General features: G+C 41.8%; 1 protein-coding gene across 2 annotated transcripts in view; it reads right to left on the bottom strand.

Annotated features, from left to right (window-relative positions):
• Positions 1-23,073, bottom strand: part of agbl1 (AGBL carboxypeptidase 1) — an 86,087-nt gene that overhangs the window by 28,734 nt on the left and 34,280 nt on the right. For both annotated transcript variants that reach the window (XM_086109870.1, XM_086109871.1), the window contains 10 exons: positions 22,933-23,049; positions 20,198-20,360; positions 19,057-19,147; positions 16,545-16,811; positions 15,240-15,320; positions 15,003-15,092; positions 10,078-10,226; positions 2,416-2,503; positions 683-815; positions 299-452 (listed from right to left, as the gene is read on the bottom strand). In XM_086109870.1, coding sequence (XP_085965996.1) covers positions 299-452; positions 683-815; positions 2,416-2,503; positions 10,078-10,226; positions 15,003-15,092; positions 15,240-15,320; positions 16,545-16,811; positions 19,057-19,147; positions 20,198-20,360; positions 22,933-23,049 — 1,333 coding nt within the window. The remainder of the gene's footprint in view (positions 1-298; positions 453-682; positions 816-2,415; positions 2,504-10,077; positions 10,227-15,002; positions 15,093-15,239; positions 15,321-16,544; positions 16,812-19,056; positions 19,148-20,197; positions 20,361-22,932; positions 23,050-23,073) is intronic.

The raw sequence follows: 23,073 nt of genomic DNA, 5'->3' as shown, positions 1-23,073 counted from the left end.
TCAACATCGGTTTTGCTTCGACCTTCTGTCGACGTCAAGTTTACACTTTTTGTGTTTGAATCATTTTCTTGTGTGTTCCATGCTTGTTTTTTCTTTTTTTTCTTTCACTTTTTACTGTGAATGTCTGCCTTTATGCTATTATTCAAATTGTTCTCAACTGCTACTGAGATATTGTCTGCTTTTAGGGTCCATAATTCATTTTTGACAACATGTGACATTGGGCGAATATAGGCAAAAATGACAACAAAATAATAACAATTAAAAATATATACAGTATATATTTGAGATTAGTACTCACGCAGCTGATGAATGTCTTTATAGCTCTTGCTGGGAGGACAAGCAGTGATGGTGACAAATGGGCAGGCGTTTCCAGCAAGAGTAGGACAAAGAATCTGCTCCCGGAAAAAGACCTTCCTGGGATCAACTGATCTATGCAGTAAACGTAGATGAGCCTGATGAACATAATAGGAATGTAGAAGTGATGATTATCAATAGTGGTTATTGGTTATTGGACAAATGTGATACTGTTGTGAATCTTACAATAAGCATATACCATTCATATTTTGAAATAATGGCAAAATACAGCAGTGCATAGAAAAAACTATTTTCAATGAAAGGAAATCAAAACAAATGCCAAGCTGACATATTTGATGATAATGATCCGACACAAAGATTCACTTACCCTTAGAGTGGAGTATGTGTAAGGGTAATGGTACGCGAGGTAACAGACATCTTCACTGTATTTGAAGGTAATGGTGAATGTCAGTGTATAAAATGTTGTTCCCTGACTGCCACGCACGGGACAGAAGTAGTTTCTGTGGGATAAAATGAAGAAAAATGAATGAGGCCATGTGCTGAAATGAATTGTCTCATTTATTTTGTTTCTGCTTGGCTCTCGACGAAGGCGGACGCTTTTTTGCTCTGCTCCTGCTCCTGCCCCCCCCCCCACCCCCTGCTCGCCACTCAGTCTATGTGCTGTCCTTGTGCTGTCTTTTCCTAGCCTCCGCCGTATTTTTCATCCTAAAAAAACAAACCATAAAATTGGTTGGCTGGTCTCTTGATGCAATCAACAAGATTTTTCTCAAGAGCAAAGAGCAGGCAGCGGGGAGCCTGCTTGCCCCTCGGGACATTTGCTGCCGGGTACACCCTAGATCCATGGAGGAAGCGGAGAATGGTGTGCCTGTCAATACTGTCCGTTGAGGAGGAGGAAGACATCTACATTATCGGCCTTCTGATAGCAGGTATGCTGCAGTTTGGTGTTAGCAGTTTCCTGTTCTATCGCAAAATCCAACCGACGGGAGCAGCTTTATTGGAAGTGAAGAAGCTGCCGGTCATTCTCGATGGTCTAGTGCGAATGTCCAACACTCAGACTCAAGCGGTGACTGAGCTCAACCGCAATTGCGGTTCTGGAGCGTCTCCGTACGATTGACAACAACGGAGAAGTTGGAATTCTCGCTTCGAAAAGGAATTGAGGTTTGGCTGATCGGCGCCAGTGAAGGGATACAGCCACGGACTCAAGGCCACCTGAAATTGTTGGCGGCCGTCCCTCCAAAACAAACAACGCTATTTGGACCCCTTTCCCCTGGATGGAAGGTATGCACGGAAGCTAGTGCCCCCCACCATCACCCCCTCCTTCTCGGCCATGGACTGATAAGCCAGGACTGTCTTCATGAGCAGACCTTGACGAAGCAGCTGCGGCCTGTTCACGCATACACACCCAGACAATCACACGCGCATACACATCCTTATCATCACCGTCTTCATCGTTCCTATTCTTTTCCCCCGCAACGTGGAATGATCTGCAGAGCGCTCGGTGGACCGTGCAGCTGGTCGGACGGGCCGCGTCGCGGTCGCCGCTCCCCCTTCCCATCCATCCGCCCTCTCATTACATGTTATGTCTTGTGACTTATTGTAACTGTCATATGATTATTTATGTGCTAGGGTCCTCTTTTTATCCTGGACTTAAATTATCCTCAGAAGAGGATAGTTCGAGCGTGGTTTTTTTTCCCTCTCCCTACCCAGTGTTTTCCTTTCTGAACTCTGACTGTAAATTTCCCCATTGCGGGACAAATAAAGGATATCTTATCTTATTTGCATGAAGAATTCATCTAAAATGATTGAAAGCAAATCATGCCGGTTGGGGCCTGATCGCTATTTCACCATCTACTGTTTGTTCTTCTCTATGTTCGTATTGTAATAAAATTAGAAGAATTGATCATGAATTTGGAGGTTCGACTCTATCTGGAGCAATTAAAATGGCCTACTTATAAGAGGGGAAAAAAGCATGCGTTGAAGAATCATGCATGCATATTTTCAAAGTAAAACACATATTGTTAATAATCACTGAGTCATCTCGGGGGGTTTTCCAGCACAATGCATATAATATTTGTTGTAAACTGTGTGGTCCAGTCTTACCTGAAATAACAAATTTCTGTACCAGACCTGCACCAATGGGGCCTACCATTTATTGCATCCCGTACTGAGTAAAGCACTGGCTGCATTCCTGTAGTACACAAATGCACAGAAACAATTCAGGGGGGAAAGAAAACAACATTTCTGCTGAATGCAACAACAAATAGAGGTTTAAAAGCCAGCATTCCAAGGAAACAAAGTTTGTCGAAATTTGACTCACTGAAAATGAAGTGTTATGCTAGAACAGGGGTGGCCAACCCGCGGCTCACGAGCCGCATGTTGGCTTGATGCGGCTCCCGGACTTTCAAATGACAAGCGCTGCCAATCAAACAACGGCGCTAAATACACAGAACTTACTTCGTCAGCCTATCATGAATTCCGTTACTTGATTGACATACAGGGCAACCAATCAGATGACAACTGAATCACCGCTCATGCGCAAACAACAGTGCTCAGCGCTAAACGCTAAGATAGTCAGCGAATTACTTCAGATTTTAACACAGGGGTGCCCAATGCGTCAATCGCGATCAACCAGGAGCCAGGGGACTGGTCCCAAGTCGAGCGCGAGCGTTGGGAGGAGGAAATGGGGGGAGAGGGGGACTTTGTGTGTCTGTGTGTTTCGATTTCGTTCATGTTCGCTGACGTTCCGGCTGTCACTCATCTCGGCGTCACTGTTCCCTCTAAGCCTGGTTTGTAAGAAAATGCGCACTGCCCCCTGTGTCTCTGCGCAGAAAATATCTGAGCTGCGCACAAAGTAAAAATTCAACCAGTATTGCAAAATAAAATAAATGCATTATTTATTCTGTATTACGCAACATGAGATTGGCTGTTCCAGGTTGTTATTTGACGCGATTCGCTCACGCATATACGTCATGACATTGTCACTGTGGAAAGTTTACTCTGTAAAATGTGTTGCGAAGCTAAAGTAGCAAGCGAGTTTTCTGAGGGAAAAGTGTGGAGCGAATGGAAACTGGACTACCTCAAGCATCACATTCAGCACAAAAGTCATTTGAATGCAGTAAAAATTGTACAACGATGCAAGATGGGAATGTGGATCGGTACGTTATTGGCAGAGAGCGCCAAAGACCGAGAGAAGAGAAACAAGCTGTCCATTGTAAACAAATCCAACTCGGAGCAAGTCAAAATCCTCATCGACAATGTTGTACGAGCCATCAAAATGAATGCATCAATGCTGTCGGTACAACAAATTCACAACCACAGGGCAAAGTATGTGAATACTTTATACCAGACAGTTGGCGAAGTAAAAATTATGCTTTTGAATTTGCGGATTCAATCAATGCAATAGTACAGAATGAGACAATGTGCAGTGTTAAAGATACACCTTGGCACACCCTTATAGTAGATGAGAGCACAGACACAACGGTGCACAAAATGCTCGTCTTGTACATTAAATACAGAGAGAAAAATAGTTTCAATCATAAAACTGTTTGGTGGAATAGTCCAGCTGACAACATGCACTGCTCAGGATATCGTGCAGGCAATAATTCAGTTTTACTCCAAGCATGAAGTGGACATGCAGAGAATGGGTATGCTAACCTCCAATGGTGCCTCAGTAAGGACACTGTCACATTGCAGTTCATGGCAGTTCATGCTTTGCTATAATTTATACAAACCATTGTTAAAACAGCTATGTTAATATGCTACACTTTTGGTTCATGACTTTTGAGTTTTTCACTGAAAGCGGACAAACACACTTAATAAAGAAGTGATTTGATCGAAACTATTGCCATAATTTTATTGTTTTAATTAAAACATGCAACTTGAATGTATATGATGCATATGATACTGCGTGACCACAATTTGCATGGCACATGTTGCTCACAGTGGTCCATGGGACCGCTCGGGGTGTTTGTGTGTTTGCTCAGACACAAAAAAAATTAGAGGGAACATTGCTCGGCGTGCATGCGTATGCGCACGTGTGCGTGGTTGGGCACCCATGTGTGTGCGTGCATGCGTGTGGATCTGCTTGCACGTGCGTGATCGGGTCGATCTTCGGTCAAATATGTAGCAAGTAACCACTGCAGCTCGTGTGTGTGTGTGTGTGTGTGTGTGTGTGTGTGTGTGTGTGTGTGTGTGTGCGCGTGTGCATGTGTGTGAGATGAGGCTCTTTGCAGTAACACAGTAAAAAAAATTGGCTCTTAGTCTCAACTTCAACTGAGCTGTGTTAAAAAACTTACAAATGTTCATCTCCCACCTTTTACTGCACAAAAAGAACAGTGAGTGGACAAGTGAACATTGACTTACTTCAGTCAGAACCTCCAGGAATCGGAACATACAGTATCAACATTAAAGAAAGTCACCACAGATTAAGTCACTAAGAACAATAGTGACATTTTTATTTCAAACCAAATATAATAGACAATAGTTATTTGGTCGTAAAATCAAAGTCATTCGTGAACTTTTAAAATGTCCCACTCACTACCAATTTACAAATCGGAAAAGAAAACAATGAAAAAATCTTCTGGGCCCCAAAACTAACTATGTTAAAGGGAAAGTCCAGTCAAAAGTGTTTCTTAACAATACCTGTAATGTGTTCTATGCGCCCACACTCATCTCAAAATGTCATTCTAATCAATTTTGTGTTTGTGGAATATTAATGAAGGAGGGAAAGCCACCTGTTTTCCCACTTGCTGTCGACTGAAAATGACATCATAGTGCCTAGGGGCTCAGTTTACGAACGTCACAGCACAGCCTGTTTTCTGGATATGGGCGTGTAAACATCCCCAAACTGAGATTCTGCGGCTGAATAGTCCATTTAACATGTCTGATAGTGACCATCCTGAATTTCCTCACAAGAGTAATGTCTAATAAGAATCTGTGCAGAAACCAACACACCTGACTCAAAGGATCAGCTCATCAGCAAGCTCTGCCTTTGTGGACCGGAATTGCCCACCCTGCCGTATCTATGGCCATTGTCAAACATTGCATAATCTCTGATATGTATTTTTGTTGCTGTCCAAGGGACATACTTTGGTTACGGGCCGCTTTGCAGTTTTTGTTTCCTCGTGTCATGACCGTGAACCTAAATAAATGTATGACTGCCTAATAATATACATACACACACACACAGATGGATGAATCACAATTTTTTTATAAATAACTGGCCAGTAAAAACTGTTTGCGCAAATAGTATTACATTTATTTGAAATGGGAGATTGGAAATGAGAGATGCTTGGAATATCTCAACATTTTTGAAAGTAAAGACAATTTGCAATGTTGGTATTTTTTGCAAGAAACAGGAAGTCAATCCCCATATGCTTTCGGGGGCCACATAAATTGAATGCAGCGGGCTGTATCTGGCCCCTGGACCTTGAGTTTGACACCTGCTATATGGTGCAGAAGGCCTCAAATGTGTTGACAGTACATGGAGCTTAATACGACTTGGAAGGTAATACCTTGTTTTCATGACCATAGGGCGCACTTTAAAGCAGTGGTTCTTAACCTGGGTTCGATCGAACCCTAGGGGTTCGGTGAGTCAATCTCAGGGGTTTGGCAAGGCCTCCGCCGCGGATGTCTGGACACACTTGAATTACAGTATCATGTAAATTCGTGATGACAAACACGCCCCGCTTGGCCATCACTGGCTGCAGATGATAATGCTACACTGCTTGGCCAATCAGCGCTGCGGGGAATTTAGTGTGCGCTCAGTTGTCAACGTGTGACTGTCATTGTAGTACGTCGTGTGATTTCTTTAAGATTTTATCCATACTATGTCGGGCAAAAAGAAGAAGTACAGACAAATATGTACATGTATCATGGAACGTGATCGGAGTGAGTGTCCTCTCTGCATGATTTGCAACAGCAAGTTGAGCAACTCTCGTCTCGCACCGGCAAAACTAAAGAGACACTTCTTGAAGCTGCATGGAGACGGGGAATACAAGAACACAACACTTGCTGAATTCAAGATGAAGAGAGCCAGATTCGATGAAAGGAGCACTCTGCCTGCTCTTGGATTTGTACCTGTTCGCAAACCGATTCCAACAGCATCGTACAAAGTTTCTTATCTGATCACAAAGCAGGGCAAGGCACACACCATTGGTGAAACACTCGTGAAACCAGCTGCGTTAAAGATGGCGAATCTGAAGGTAAATTATCCCAAATTCCCCTTTCAAATGACACCGTCAGTGACAGAATAAAAGACATCTTGGCTCAAGTAGTCGTGGATCTGATTTCAAGCCCGGCAAAATTCAGCCTTCAACTCGACGAAACCACAGACATTTCCGATCTAAGCCAGCTTGCTGTTTTTGTGCGCTATGTGAAAAATGGCATGATAAAAGAAGAGTTTTTATTTTGTAAGCTCCAGTCATGCTGGGAAGAAAGTCTGGTTTTGGTGTGCTAGTCAAGGCCGCTGCACTACACATCATACAGTTGTATTCTGCACAGGTACAGTATACTTTGGCAAGAAAAAACATTGCCTCCAAAAATGGCAGAAGTATTAAAAACTGGTGGTGGAATGTGTGAACTATGTGCGAAAAAGTGCTCTAAGGCACAACATCTTCAGTGAGCTGTGTCAAGAAATGGGCTTTGAATTCGAGGTACTTCTGCTCCATTCTAATATTCTGTGGTTATCCCGGGGGCAGGTGCTGAATCATGTTTTTGCCATGTGTGGAATTAGCCCTGTTTTTGCAAGAGCACCAACACTGTCATGCAGATTGCTTCAATATTCCTGAGTTCATTCTCATTTTAGCGTACATGGCCGATATATTCGCAGCTCGCAAACATCTCAATCAGGGTGATGGAGTCAATATCATGGAAGCGGAAGAACACCTGAAGGCTTTTCAAAAAAAGCTACCATTATGGAAACGATGAACAGAGAACAATAACTTTGTAAACTTCCCGCTTCTGGATGACTGTGTAAGTAAGATCGAAGATGTGTCTGGAATTGGAGATATTTCTGTATCCACGGAACTGAAGCAAACAATTGCCACACACCTAGATGAGCTTGCAAAGTCTCTCGACGGATATTTGCCTACAAGAGAATCACATCCAGCATAGGTGAGACACCCATTCACGTTTGCTGTTGAGATAGCCGATGTCAATGATGAATTCCTTGACGAAATCATTAAAATTCAGCAGAGCCAGGTTCAACAGCAAATCTTCAGAACAACAATGCTCTCAACGTTTTGGTGTCGACAAATGAACAAGTATCCAGTTATTGCTAAGAAAACCCTGGATTTTTTTTTTATACCATTTGTTACAACATATCTTTGTGAACAATCCTTTTGGAGGATTCCGGACGTAAAAATGAAGAAAAGAAACAGACTTTGCTGTGAAAATGACATGAGAGTGGCACTTGCCAAGGTGAACCATGCATATCTGAATTGGTCTCTCAAAGGCAACAGCAGAAGTCACACTGATTTTCAGGTATGTAATTTTGTTGTGAGTTTATGCATCGTGTTGGTTTTTTTCTTTGAACAAGGTGATGTTCATGCACGGCTCATTTTGTGTCCCAGTAAAAACATATCTATATCTTGAATTTGAAAAAAATCATTTTGTTTTTCACTAAATCTGGGTTCTGTGAATGCACATATGAAACTGTTGGGGCTCAGTACCTCCAACAATGTTAAGAACCACTGCTTTAAAGTCTTATATTTTCTCCAATGTGGATGGGACACGTAATCTGTGCACCGAGTTCCAAAATCTGTGAATATTGCTGTGGGACTTGGACGTGCGCTTTGCTTGACTGTCCAATGTTAAGCGGACAGGCTGCTTATAAAGAAGCAAGGCGGACGTAACTGAGGACAGCATGCGGACGTTAAATGCAGTGTGGTCGTGAAAGAGGACTCTAAAGCCACACCCACCAGTCGGTGGATATAATGCTGGAACGTGGATTGGGGAAAACAGCTTCGGACCCCCAAAAATGGCACCCATAAATAGACACGCCTTCGAAGCACAATTCAAAATTCATATGATCAGTTGCGGCGGAACATGGCAAACGTGCACGAGTGGAGGAAACAGGAGAACACGCTTCACCAAGTCAAGAAGACAAAACTTCCACGGAAATAAGGCAAGGTGGCTCGAGTTAGAAGACCAACTCGAGCAATGGATTCAAGGTAAGAGAAGAGAAGGGAAAAGCGTCAAAGTGAAGTTGTGAGCAGCGTGAATACGATGAATGACAAATTGAGAACACAGACTGAAAGCAATGCCGGGCAATTTAGGCCAAGATTTGTGAATGGATTGTGGATGCTTGGGCTCACATGTCTGGCTGCACTGATTTTCAAGCTTTTGAAAAAGCCGGCATCATTTCTGAGGAGCCGCACAGAAACGAGACTGACTCTGACAATGACAAGAGGGAACCTGGCGTGTTCGATGGAGAACTTGCCCAGCTGTTCATTTCAGATGCAGAAGATGAGGACTTTGATGGATTTGTGGATGAGGATTGATCAAAAAATGACACCAATAAAGTACGACCCAACTTAGTTTTGCTTCTGCTGCCTTTTTAAAAACCGATGCTAGCTTGCATGCATGCATCCCACCATATTGTTTAAGATAGCAAACGTTTTACCATGCCAGCGTCCAATAATGCAGTGCGTGTTATGTATGTGTTAAATGCAGAAATACAGTAATCCCTCGTTTTTCGCGGTTAATGGGGACCAAAACCACCCGCGATAAACGAAATTCCGCGAAGTAGCGACCAATTAACATATACTGTACATTAAAAAAATCCCCCACGTGGGCCTTTGCGGTTGAGCAGAGCGCACTAACACACACACACACACACACACGCACACCACACACACACACACACATACACACAGGCCAGCGATCCCACGGCATGCAGCAGACGTGTTTATGATTCGTCAATTCAGGATGATTAGACAATTAAGGATGGCAGAGACATGCTTTTGTTCTTATAAGCCTCCTCTCTCTCTCTCTCTCTCTCAGCCACACACACACACAGACTCGCACGCACACACACGCACACACTAGCAGCATCGTAAACAACACTTAGACACTGATTAAAGATCAAAGAATAACCCACGTGATAAGACAGAACGAAGATGCACAGCCAATCAACATGGCTTTACATCTTCTCAGCCCCCCCCTCCCCCCCACATGTACTGTACTGTATATGTTGCTCTATGTGACTCGCTGTTGTTTTGCTGACTTTCACTGCTTCTCGCGGACTTTTTGCAGACTTCAAAAAATATATAATTTTTTTTTTTATGAAGATGTTTCAAAAAATCGGCGATGCACCAAAGCCGCGATAAATTAACCGCGAAATAGCGAGGGATCACTGTACCACCCGTAACAATGGGCTCTTAATGCGCTGCGCCATGTGTTAAAAGTGAAAATTGTCACACCTTACAAACTGCAGAATCAGGTCAAAGGTTACTATGCAATGCATCACAATTCTTATCCATGAATGGATTGTGTCCAACAAAACAAGAATTGATTCATCTCCTAATGACACTCCACACATGAAGTAAAATTCAAACAGATAAATATTTTCCATCTCTATTTTCATTCACCTGTTTTTTGTTTGAAGATGGAGAAAAAAAAAGTTATCAAGAACTGAAGTAATTTTTTGGGGAGCCAAACTGAAATTCTAGTATTTTTTTTTCTGTCGTTTTCAATCTGCTGGGTCCAGCTTAACAGATTCTCATCAATATTAGTCAGTGTTTGCATCACAACTGTACTCACCATAGTTGAACTGGCTGTTGCTCTTCTCACAGTTGATGATGTTGAAACGGTAAGGAACATCAGGCACCATGTTACTGACTTCAAAATAAAACCATTGAGTGTGCTGGGAACAGTTGGCGTCTGCATTCAATATTAGGTCATATTCATATCTAGAGAGCGAAAGAGATGAAGTCACCACAAATAATTGATATGTCAGCAATAAAACCATTAATATTTCCAATAATCGTGGATTAAATAAAAATGAAAGAGTATCCACACAAACCACTACATTTTGCAGACAAACAGATGACACAAGCATGCCTTTTTAAATCTATTTACACGTATTATACTAGTCGATTCCTGGCTAGTCCGACCATTCTGCCACTGTAGGCCACTAGAAGTCTACTTGTCACACATCTGGTTAAAATGGGTTGTGTCATGAAGTGCATTGAGCATTAAAATTGTTCCAGACAGACCATGAGACAGACTCGCTGTAGTGACCCTTTATGAGACAAGCTCACAGTCAACAACTACCACAGATTTTTATCCCAAAAGTGCAAAATCAATCTGTTTTAACATCACATGTGGAGTAATTGTGTCAATTGTGTATATGACCATATTTCATTTCAATAAGCTACAATGACGTACAAGCAGAGGCTGCAGTGTATCTGACTTTTAATTTTACCGTAGACAAATCAAAAATGTCAAACATTGGAAAAAGGAAGAGAGTGGAATTTGCCTACATTATCTTGAAAAGGACATGCATATAGACATCGATGTTGGCAATTATTGTCCTTGTTTTAAGATTGACACGCATGTAAAGTACTATATTTGGTAATACAAGTACAGCGGAACCTCAAGTTGGGAATGCCCCTATTTATAAACTCCTCAAGTTACAATTTTTTTTGTAGTAAATATGTCTCTTTACGTATGTGTTTTGTTACGTGCACTGCCGGCAGTCGATAGGAGGGGGTAGAGGCATTTCTCGTGATGTTCATACTGAATCCATCTGTTTAACAAAATTCCAAGTATCAATGATGACCTTTGCCAAGTATTCAGTAAAGATCACGTGCAATCATTGCCTCTGCACTGATGATTGTGCCAGAGATTTACTTTTGAATGCCCCACTGCCAAGTTCTTGACTCTACAAAGTATCTCAACCTGAACAGGAGGCTTAATTCATCCATCCAAGTCACCCATAGGAACCAAATTTTTCCTGACAGAGAAGAAGGCTAAATCCAGTGGCGTTCCGTCAGAGCCACCAAGGCCTTCTCTGCTGGCCTAAACATTCTCAGAAAAGTAAATTTAATAAATTTACTTTTCTGAGAATAACATACATTTAATTAATTTTATTTTCATAAATATAGGAAATCCTTTATTAGTCTCGCAATGGAGAAATTTCCAAATATGTAAATAAAATTATTCTCTGTATTCTTTACGTCATATTATTTCCACTTAGTCGAGTGGCTTTCAATGTTATTTTAAATAACATTGAAAGCCACTCGATAAATAACTTATTTATTATTGGTAGAGTTTTTAACCAATCATGTTTCAGCTAGCTTGTGTTGCCAGGTAAATTAAACTTGCTCGGGGCCTTCAGATTAAATAGAGCAGGCCCCTGTGCGCTGTAAGTGAACGGGCACAGTCAGGTTAAGAAAGATAAGATAAGAAAACCTTTATTAGTCTCGCAATGGAGAAATTCCCAATTCACAGCAGCAAAGTTATGAAAGGAAGAAGTAGAACAACAAAATATAGGATCTGCTGGAAAGGCAGCCACTCTCGCGGCGCCATTTTGAAGTCAAAATAACAAAAATAACACAACACATTGCAATATCCAAACAGATCAGATTAAATAGACAGATCAGATTAAAAACGAGTCAGATCACGAGTCTCAGACTCGTGATCTGACTCGTCTGCGTACTCAGGCCAGCTAGAAGGGTTTACGTCGAGACTGGACGTGCACGTTCGGTGAGTGGATTAGCGCCTGCTAGAGCTATCACTGCATTTTAACCCAAAATGGCCGAAGGAGAAGACGTTGATCTGGTTGCAGAACTACTTTCCACACAATTTTCAAGACGGGCCTTCCACGAAAAGCTGGATATTGTGCGAAGAGGTCGCCCAACTCCTGCGCTAGCTAGCCTGTCCCAGCAAGGAAAAAGGTTTGTCCGTCATTTTCAGATGAGCAATTATGAACGGTACCCGTGGCTCACAGCCTCCGAGAAACGCTGCAAATTGTACTGCTGGGAATGCCTATTGATTGCAACTGACCGATTTGGTGTTTGGAGCCACACTGGATTTACCAATTTAAGTTGTTTTACCAAGGCTGCAAGGAAACATCAGAGCACGGCTGGGCACTTACAAGTTACGGTGCGTTTAAAAACGTTTGGGGACACTCGCGTAGATCTGCAGCTCAGTGAACAGGCACTACATTGGTGAGTAAATGAATTTTATTTTCCATTTCTTCTTGTCATTTTATTTCGTTAGTATTAAATTAATGGTAACGAAATAAAATGACAAAGATACAAAAATGTATCAAATAAATCTGCTCACCTGCAATTTATAATGGCACATTGCAGTCACCTTCGTGCACGAAAGTTCGTTCAATCTCAGCTGCTCAACATTTTCAGTTATTTGCTGTTGCTTAGCCGATTCTCAAAATGCAAATGATCTGTTTACTTTATTTTCAAAGAATAGTTTGTTTTGTTATTGTTTGGTTGGTGTCTTATATGAAACTGCGACATTGTGCAATTTATTGGACAGCCTTGTTTAAGATCACACAGTGTAATTTGGGTGGCATTTTATTTTGTATTTTTCAATCATCTTTTTATTTTTGACAATATCTGTAAATTTAGTTTCCTGCTCTTAATTGTGAATGCATACTTGATGGTTTTAAATGCTCCTGAAATTAAGTGATGCTTGACGAGCCTTTATTGTGTTCACCCTTATATTATGTTATGGGTCAATTTGACCCATTTCAGTTTTTGCGTTGACCAAAGCACTGGATATCCTTTCTTTTTCTTCATGAAATTTATTGACTTTTCCTCATCTAGGGTCATGAACTGGTGTGTAAAATCTGGACACTCTGATGTGTAGTGGGATGTCTGTGCACAGTTTGAATACAAATATGATGTTGGGGGTCGTTTTGACCCAGGCACTTTAAAGAAACTACAGTAGTCTGACTGAAATGAACTGACTGGTATGAAAAATACTAATTAATACTTGATGGTTAAATATCTTCATTTATCAATCAATCAGTTTGAATGCCCATTGCAAGCAGACATACCGTATTTTCCACATTAAAAGGCGCACTGGATGATGATTCAATGAATGGGCTATTTTGTAATTTTTTTCCTTACATTGGACGCACTGGATTATAAAACGCAATCTACAGTGCATCCACTAGATTCCACGAGATAGAGCCAATTTATTTACTGTGTTACTGCAAAGAGCCACACACACACACACACACACACGCACACACGAGCGCACACACACACACACACAGACACACGACCATGCACTCACGCACATTTGCATGCACGCCACGACGAGCAACAGCGGGATAACCCGAACATAAATAAAACCTTAAGACACGAACACACAAATCTTTTTTTTTCCTCCTCCCACCGCTCACGGTCGACTTGGGACCAGTCTGCTGGCTCTTGGTTGATTGCGATCGACATATGGGCACCCCTGCCCTAAAAACAGAGGTAATTCGCTGACTAGCTTAGCACTTAGCGCCGTTGTCTGCACATGAGCGGTGATTCAGTCATCTGATTGGTTGCCCTCTATGTCAATCAAGTAACGGGATTGATGATAGGCTGACGTAGTATGTCCTGTGTATTAAACACCGTTGTTTGAATGGCAGCGCCATCGCCGAGGCATTTTCGACAATTGTTGTGTGAAAGCCCAGGAGCCGCATTGAACCAGCCAAAGAGCCACATGCGGCTCGTGATCCGCGGGCTGGCCACCCCTACACTAGATGAAGCTACGCTCCTTCCGTTCGACTTGAGAGGTGTTCATGACCGCCTCTGAAAAATGTAAATTAACGATTACTTCAATGAAACTATGAAGATTGAAAATAATGCATCGAAAGAGAAAATCAAGCGAGGAAATCCCAAAATAAATTCTGTGCGGGGGGGAGCTGTAGAATTTATTTTGTGATTTCCTCGCTTGATTTTCTCTTTTGATGCCCCCCTACAGAATTTATTTTGGGATTTCCTCGTTTGTGAATACACAACAAAAGAACAAATAACAAACACTTCTGAGACAGTCTAGTCTCCTACATTTTACTGACATCTGATCATTCTGTGGGAGCTACGCTCAAGGAAATGCAAACAGAACGATCAGAATTTATTTTGTGATGTCCTCGCTTGATTTTCTCTTTTGATGCATTATTTTCACTTTTCTTAGTTTCTTTGAAGTAATCGTTAATTTACGGGTTTTTTTGGAGGCGGTCATGAACGCATCTCGAGTGGAACGGAAGAAGAGAAGGCACGGAGACAGACAAAGACATACAGTACCTGTATTTGTTGAGACTGTGAAAACTATTAATAAAGTGTGCGTTTAAAAAAAAACAACACCACAGCTCTCCTTTTTTCGGAGCTGCAACAAAAACATTTAATAAAGCAGTGACACAGTTCACTGAACCAAAAGCAAGTTATAACATTGTAAACATGTCTCCAGCAAGGAGCCAGTCGACATATTACCGTAATGACCATACACAAGACGCACCGGATTTTAAGGTGCTCTGTGAGCTTTTAAGAAAATGGAAGACTTTTCGGTACCCCTTCTAGTGCGGAAAATACGCTACGCTATTTTGTTTTGAAGTCACATCTTGTGAGGGCAGTCTGATGAGATTGTGAGACTGTCATGATTAGTGATACTAATGTTTGAACTTAATTTTTTTGTTGTTTTTGTCCCCCCCATCACAAACGTGGGCATACCTGCGAACCTGAATAGCCTTTCTGAGGTTACCGCATTCAAAACTGGAGAAGAATCTCAAGGAGTCTGGGTTGTCTGCTGGAAACTGTAAACTAAGGGAAAGAAAATAATGCAGGGGTTTTTTTCAACTAATAAGGTAACAACAAATTGTCATTTTAAGTGTCATATACATAGTCATATGTTTTGTAGAAATAAATAAAACTGCAAATTTTTTTGTATCCATGTATTGTTAACACTACCTGTCATCTTCCAAATCAAAGACCACTTGGTTGATGATATCAGTTTTGAAGAAACGTTGGATATCTTCAAGCACTTTCTGTCTGTCAAAACAAGAATGGAAAGCCATGCAATGAATTGAAGATTAAGAAATAACCTCAACTCACACTTTAAATATTTGCTTTACAATACAACCAGCCAATGAGTAATAAGATAAGCACATTTGGTATCAGACAGTATACAGCAGGCCTGGGCAAAGTATGACTGTGGGCCACTTCCAGCCTCTCCACAGTCTGTGACCAGCCCTAGCCACATTCATCTTTACTTTACTTAATACTCACATCAACCTCTGAAAATATTATAATGATCGTCCAATTATTAGGGATTTTAGGGTGTTTTCTTCTTCATTGAGGTGCTCACTACTCAGCTTACGTCACTTCGCGAGAGAAACGTGTCGCCCATAAAATACAAAACACATGACATGTCTTGCAACATTACAAACTTTGAAAAATGTGCAGTGCTCTTGCATGCAGATATTGACGTATTTATCGCCTGCCTACCGAAACTTATTTTCAGGAGCACCGTGATTGGCTGTTGCAGAGAAGAATGGCCATCAATCAAACAAAAATGGCATCACTGTTTCTTTACATTTTTCATGTCTTGGTGATGTGCAAGTCAACATTTGCATTTCACAACACAAAAATAGTTACAATGATACAATAAAATAATAATGACTGAAAACTTTACTTTTAGTAATCTTGGTGGGCGGGCACAGAGAGACAGACAACACAGCCAGCTCTCTTAACCATCTGGATTAATCCTTGGTGAAACGGGTGTCCGTACATACTTTTTTATGCTCATTGACTGTACACTATGCATGCTTAACCCTGTTAGGGATGATTACAGGGACGGACAAAAATCCACAAAAAACATCCTTGCTTAATCTGTCCTTTAAAAAAAAAATTATATATATATATATATATATCGTCCTTCGACCGTTTTTTATTTATCGTCATTTGTTTGCAAAGCAGGCATTCGTCGGTGGCGGACTGACGGACCTCCAGTCAGTACTGAATGCCGACCTCTGCTGATTAGTTGACCAGTTGCAATAAATGAACGACACTTAGGACTGTATGTATTTGTTATTCTTTTGTATTCAAAATACTTGCCCATTATAATAAACTTGATTAAAAATAACTAAATGTTTTTGTGTAGGCCAAAATAAAAAGTAATCATTTGCATTTATTATTTTTCTTGACGATTTTTTTTATGTCTCTCTGGATGAACTACGACTACAAAAACAATGTTCATATTGTGAGTGAGCGTACCTCTGGATGTTGGGCTTGCGTGGAGCCATTGGTTCATTTTCTGGTGGTGGGACCTGACCCCAAAAATCAGGGAATGCAAGGGTGCTGAACCCTGGGACAGATTTGGTTTTGATGGCTGCAGCACGATACATACTGGGTTCATGGTAAGGGATGGCAAGACCATGTATGTCGATTAAATTGTCAATCAGGGTAGAGTTGTACAAGTTTCCATTTCCCTCATTTTTATCCTTCTGCTCATCATTTGTCAGACTTGAGTTGGCTTCTCCCCTAGGATGGCGAAAACAATTGTCAAGTAACAGTGGTTACAATAAAACAGAAAAAACAGGTCAGCGTGTGTGTGTGTAATGTTATATATATATATCTGATAGATAGATAGCTAGAGATATTTAAATATATATATTTAAAAAAATGTGTGTGTGTGTGTGTGTGTTAGAATGCTACTTTGTGAGAAAATAACATTGGAAGTCATGGAAGGGATCTTATTATTTATAGTTTTCCTCATATTTCTGAACGGTTCCCAGATGCACTGATAAATGCATGGAACAGCAGAAAGCATAGCCCAAGCAGAAAGAATCAGTGTGCAGTTTCAGCCCCATCTTTCTAGTTTTGCTGAAATCCCTGACTCCAGCAAAATTTGTGATTTCTCAATCAACCAAGGCAAAAGGTCCAGATCAACTGTGCATTCATTGATTATTCAAAACCTTCAAGAGTAAAAACATATTTATAAGATAAGATAAGATAAGATATCCTTTATTTGTCCCGCAATGGGGAAATTACAATCAGAATTCAGAAAGGAAAAAACACTGGGTCGGCAGAGGGAAAAAAAAAAACACGCTCGAACTATCCTCTTCCGAGGATAATTTAAGTCCGGGATAAAAAAAGACCCTAGCACAGAAATAAGCATATGACAGTTACAACAAGTCACAAGACATAACATGTAATAAGGGGGAGGATGAATGGGATTGGGGTTGAGAGGGGTAACCGTGACGCGGCCGAGAATGACCAGCTGCACGGATTCACACGAGCGCTCTGCATGTCGAACCACGTCACGGGGGAAAAAGAATCGGAGCGATGAAGACGGTGATAACAAGGATGTGTATGCGCGTGTGGTTGTCCAGTTATGTATGTGTATGCGTGTGCAGGTCATAGCTGCATCGTCGAGGTCTGCTCATCGTGAAGACAGTCCCGGCTTATCAGTCCATGGCCGAGAAGGAGGGGGCGATGGGGGTTCAGTTCGGTAAATAATAGTCCTTACTTTCCTAATTTTGGCACTTTCAGCAGCAAAAATGTCATATTTTGTCGATAATGAATTTGATAAGAGTCACTGATGGTGGGCGGCCCGGTAGTCCAGTGGTTAGCACGTCGACTTCACAGTGCAGATGTACCGGGTTCAAATCCAGCTCCGGCCTCCCTGTGTGGAGTTTGCATGTTCTCCCCGGGCCTGCGTGGATTTTCTCCGGGTACTCCGGTTTCCTCCTACATTCCAAAAACATGCATTGCAGGCTGATTGAATGCTCTAAATTGTCCCTAGGTGTGAGTGTGAGCGTGGATGGTTGTTCGTCTCTGTGTGCCCTGCGATTGGCTGGCAACCGATTCAGGGTGTCCCCCGCCTACTGCCCGAAGACAGCTGGGATAGGCTCCAGCACCCCCCGCGACCCTGGTGAGGATCAAGCGGTTCGGAAAATGGATGGATGGATGGATGTACTTATAATAGTAGCTGCCATTGACCCTCCTCTGTTGTGACACCCATATTCTTTTGGAATACATTGCTTTAAGAATTAGGAAAATACTATGTTGTTTTACAAATAATGATCAAGCTAATTTTATTAAGGGTCGATTTATCAACCTCATTCCTGAGGGTTCTTATGTGTGCGACATCCGGTAAGAGATTTTTGGTAAGAATTTTGCTACACAAACAGGTTGTGTTTCACAAAGCGGTTTAGTTGAACTTTTTTGTAGTTGTTGTTTTTTTGTTTTTTTACACCCCCTTTTCTAAGCACCCCTAAAAATATCTTTCATGACTTGGGGAACTTGTTGTGGTGTTAGTGGTTGTGTGAACAAGCAGAAGTTGAATCTGTGAATACAAGAGCAGTGTTTTGAACAAGAGCAATATTTTGAACTATGGTTATCCGGAGAAGATGGAAGTATATTGTTTTGATAAACCCACGTTTCCAGCACCTTCGCGGGGGTTGAGGATCACAGAAAATCTAGTCTGAGAGTCTTTGTTTGAAACGAGCATCAGCTCAAATTTGTTCCAGTGCTCCTTTTTATTTTATAGACAAAGAGCGTGGTGCTGCAACACGCACATTGAACTTTCTGCTATTGTGCTTGCATTGCAGAGAACATTCGCTGGGTGCCATAATGACTGACTGTACATATTGTACTCAGTGTACTGTATGGCCCTTGCCAAGGGAGAAGTTAAATCGTACACATGTATAGAAAAGATATCCATTTATTCTTTGAGATGATAATTAGTCAGAAACCACAAAAATATGAATGCCTTCCAGCTTACCTTGTCTCTCCAGTCTTGCGTCCAACTTCAGATCTGGTGTTGAGGATACCAGTATGACTGTAGAAATCTTTTACCTTTAATGGGCAAGCAGCTACATATTGGACACACAAAATGTCGGTTGGACATGTAAGTACATTAAAGGTAATTAATATTTGGTCATTAAAATGCATTTTCTTCAACATTTTGTCAAAATATGACATGATAGAAGTAACTAGTTATTTCTGATTTCCAGTATCTATGCAATGGAAAAGTCAACAAATTGAAATCAAATTATTGAAACAATGTTTAACATATGTCACAATTTGTACACAAGTTGCAATACTCAATGATAACTATAACATGATTTACATTTGAATTTAGAGCCTGAAAATGAAACCGTTGCACAATTTCTGTGCAACTTCTGTATGAGTTGCTCAAAACCAAAATGATATCAGTGGACTATTGCCTGCTTCACCAATTTTTTCATAGGTCCTTTTGACACCTTCAGGCAGACCAAAACATGACTTCGCCACCTGCTTGCTGATGGCACCTTGTTGGAAAATGGAAGATGTCACTATGCTTGGCTCATATATCTGTAAAAGCACCGCTAGAAATGCCTAACCTCATCAGCCATGAAATCCACGAAGCTTCGAGAGCCCCTCCATCTTGTAGCCTGACATTTGTCAGTGATTAAAAATTTCAAGTATTTCTCAGCCCTATTAAAATGTGTTTTATCCCCGATGGCTAAAACACATTTTCATTATTTTACACGATTTGCAGGTCGTGAGGATAAGTGGTTCAGATGACGGATGGATGGATGGGTAAATGGAATGTACTCTCAAAACAGGGTTTTCATGATATTCTAGAAAGCCATGAAATGACGCCCAAGTTAGGCCTCACTGGCTTGGGGCACCCCAAGCAGCTGGATGGCTTGCCTTGTGACAAGAATCGGCTCTGAGTATGGCCAAAAACAATCGAGCCTAACTCTTGTATATTCGAGCAGTTGGCAGCTCAAGAATTTTTAAGGTACAACCACCTCACCTCCCACCTACCTTTTTTAGCAGCTTTCTTTGCCTCTGTGTATCACATTAATTCTGTCACTACCTGAATCTGCCATTTTTTGGTTGCTATTGTGTGCCATATACTCTAATCACAGCCTCACCTGATTTGGTTTGATCGGGTGTTCCTTTCTCTGTCCGAGAGAGAATCTCCGCCGTTTGTTTTTCCCCCCTGAAGGAGTGGAGATGCAAATGGTTGCAATGTCCATTTTCGTCATCAGATGAAGATGATGATGAACTCTCTTGTGAACTGAAATCCAGCTCCTCCTGTGAGACACAGATGTTTGTTGTTTTGTGACAGGTGTTACATGAAGAGAGATAAAAACCTTTGGCTTTGTTGGTCACAATGACTGGAATTGCTAAAACATATTCAAAGAATGCCTAAATGACTGCTTCTATGTTTTATGATTGCTTGCAAACATACTGAGTGTATGTATGTATGATTGTATGCATGCCCTGCGATTGGCTGGCAACCGGTTCAGGGTGTCCCCCACCTACTGCCCGAAGACGGCTGGGATAGGCTCCAACTCGCCCCGCGACCCTTGTGAGGATAAAGTGAATCAGAAAATGGATGGATGGATTTGTGTGTGTGTATGTGTGTGTGCGTGTGTGTGTGTGTGTCTCTCCACTCTGCTCTACGGGTCAAAGTCATGGACTCCATATCGCCGGCACATTACTACCTTGGAAGCCTTCCACATCCGCTGCCTGCAAAAGATCCTTGGCCTGTCCTGGGAAGATCGAATTCCCCATACAGACATCCTCAAAAGCACCAATTCCATCTGCATGGAAGCGGCCGTGGCGAAAAAACATCTTCGGTGGATTGGACACACCATTCGCATGCCAGACAACCGCCTGCCCCGCCAGGTCCTCTATGGCCAACTGAGAGGTGCAAAGCGTTCTGCTGGGGGGCAAAAGCGGCGCCTCAAGGACTACAGCAGGGACCTCCTAAAGCGAGCCAACGTCAACCCCACGCAGCTTGAAACACTTGCACTCAACAGACCAACCTGGCAGATCACTTGTGCCACTGCAGTCTCTCAAATACACCAAACTAACCAAGCCAGACAAACCGAGAGACGCATTCAACGACACCAGCGGGGAGCTGGTACCCCCCTGGTATCCGGTTTCCCTTGCTCCATCTGTGGTCGAGTCTGCGGCTCAAGAATCGGTCTCTATGCCCACGAGAAGTGGCACCAGCGACAGAGTCGCTGACCCCCCCCCCCCCCACCCTACCCATCCTCCCCTCCCTTGGAGCAAGTGTCATCATCAGACATGATGGACAGCTAGAAAGTGTGTGTGTGTGTGTGAGTGTGGTTGATGCAATGTCCACTAACAAACGTTTGTGAGCACAGCAGAGGTAGGGTTTTAGTGAACCAGACGTATTACATTGGGGGTTCGAATAATAGCCACCAAAATAACTCCTCACTTTGTGACGTCACAAAATGAGGACCCGTTTTTTTTCTTGGATTATCCAGAGATGCTGAGATGGAAGGAATGAGCAGGAATGCTCCATGATGACTGAATAGAGGAAACACCACTCAGGGGGTGTTTTTAGTGGGCAGAACTACTGTATGTGCCACCACAAACTGAATCAGAATAATTTGTACTTGAATTTGAATCGCAAAACTGAGAAGTGCATTTAAAAAGGGAATCTGAATTACATAAATTGAATTTGCATAGTTTAATTTGAATCTTTACTTTTTAAAATGGAATCTGAATTGTACAATTTGAATTTGAATTCCTCACTGAAAATTAAATTTTGGAATAAGCCGCCACTGTCTGTTGGTATGATTTAGTGCTCTTTCGACCTCTAGGTGTCAGTAATGCCTAAAACGTAGGTGTCTTGCATGTTTTCCATCTCTCCCTATTGCAACACAGCTGATTCCAATGATCAAGCTCAGCAGAAGCCAGATGTCGATCCTGTTCATTTGAATTACATTTTTATATGTGTTATATTATGAAGCAAATACATATTTTGTCATTACAAAAAGAAATACGTTTATGGGGTGTCCACTTTTTGGTCATCTATTAACTTAAAAATTGTAAAAAAAAAAAAAAAAAAAGAGAAAAATTGTCACGTTCCGTATTTGACAGCAGGGGGCAGGCGTTCTTGCTTACCGCCTGCACACCTGCCACCCATTAGTTGACGATTGCACCTGCTATATCTAGGCACTCCGACAGTCAACTCACTGCCAGAGTATTCCACGCCGTGCCATTTGCTATCGTCTATTCCTTCTCGGTTAAAACTCTGACTTACATGACTATATTGCGTGCCTTGATATTTCTCTCGTGATTGATTAGTATTTTACTTAAGAACTTTCTCCTTGCCGTTTTTGTTTCGCAAGCGTTTTCTGTTATTTCCTGGTCCTCTTTTTTGACCAGCGTTTTCTGTTGCTTCTTGCTACTGTCATGTGTGTTGCTGTTTGCTCTTAGTTTCTGTCATGTTTAGTTCATTGTTATGTTTTAGCTTTAGTCGTTTTATACTTTGGACTTTGTTTGTTTTGGATGTAATTTTCTTTGTTTTAAATACAATTCTTCAAATACACCCTGCTCCTCCCTCCTGCCTGCTTTTTGGGGTCCACCACCACCTCGCAACGTGACAAAAATGGACATGCATGTTTTTCACAGGGCAGCGACAAATGGATAACTTCTACAACAGTCCTAAAAACATCCCCATGTCCCATCACTGGAGACCTCTTTCAAGACAGGTCTTCGGGCTACTCATGTGGTCCTTTGGGGGACTACCTGGCGGTACCCACAGATACCACGTTGGTGACCTCTGGTCTCGATCTTGCTGGACCTAATTGTACAATGCCAGATGCCACACTCTTACAAACAGTACCAGAAAGTCATGAGAGAGTTCAGGACAGAGACGGCTGTATTGTGGCAGGAGCTCTTTGGGTCTGTCTGAGGCAGGGCGAAGACAAAGTTTGTTCAAGTCAGTCTCCAAGTCATCATCCTACAAAAAGAAAGATTCTTTATC

This window comes from Hippocampus guttulatus, chromosome 4, assembly GCF_054856545.1.
Source record: "Hippocampus guttulatus isolate MCC_2025c chromosome 4, RoL_Hgut_1.0, whole genome shotgun sequence".
In the NCBI taxonomy this organism is placed as follows: Eukaryota; Metazoa; Chordata; class Actinopteri; order Syngnathiformes; family Syngnathidae; genus Hippocampus; species Hippocampus guttulatus.
This window is presented reverse-complemented; position numbering and strand designations above follow the sequence as displayed.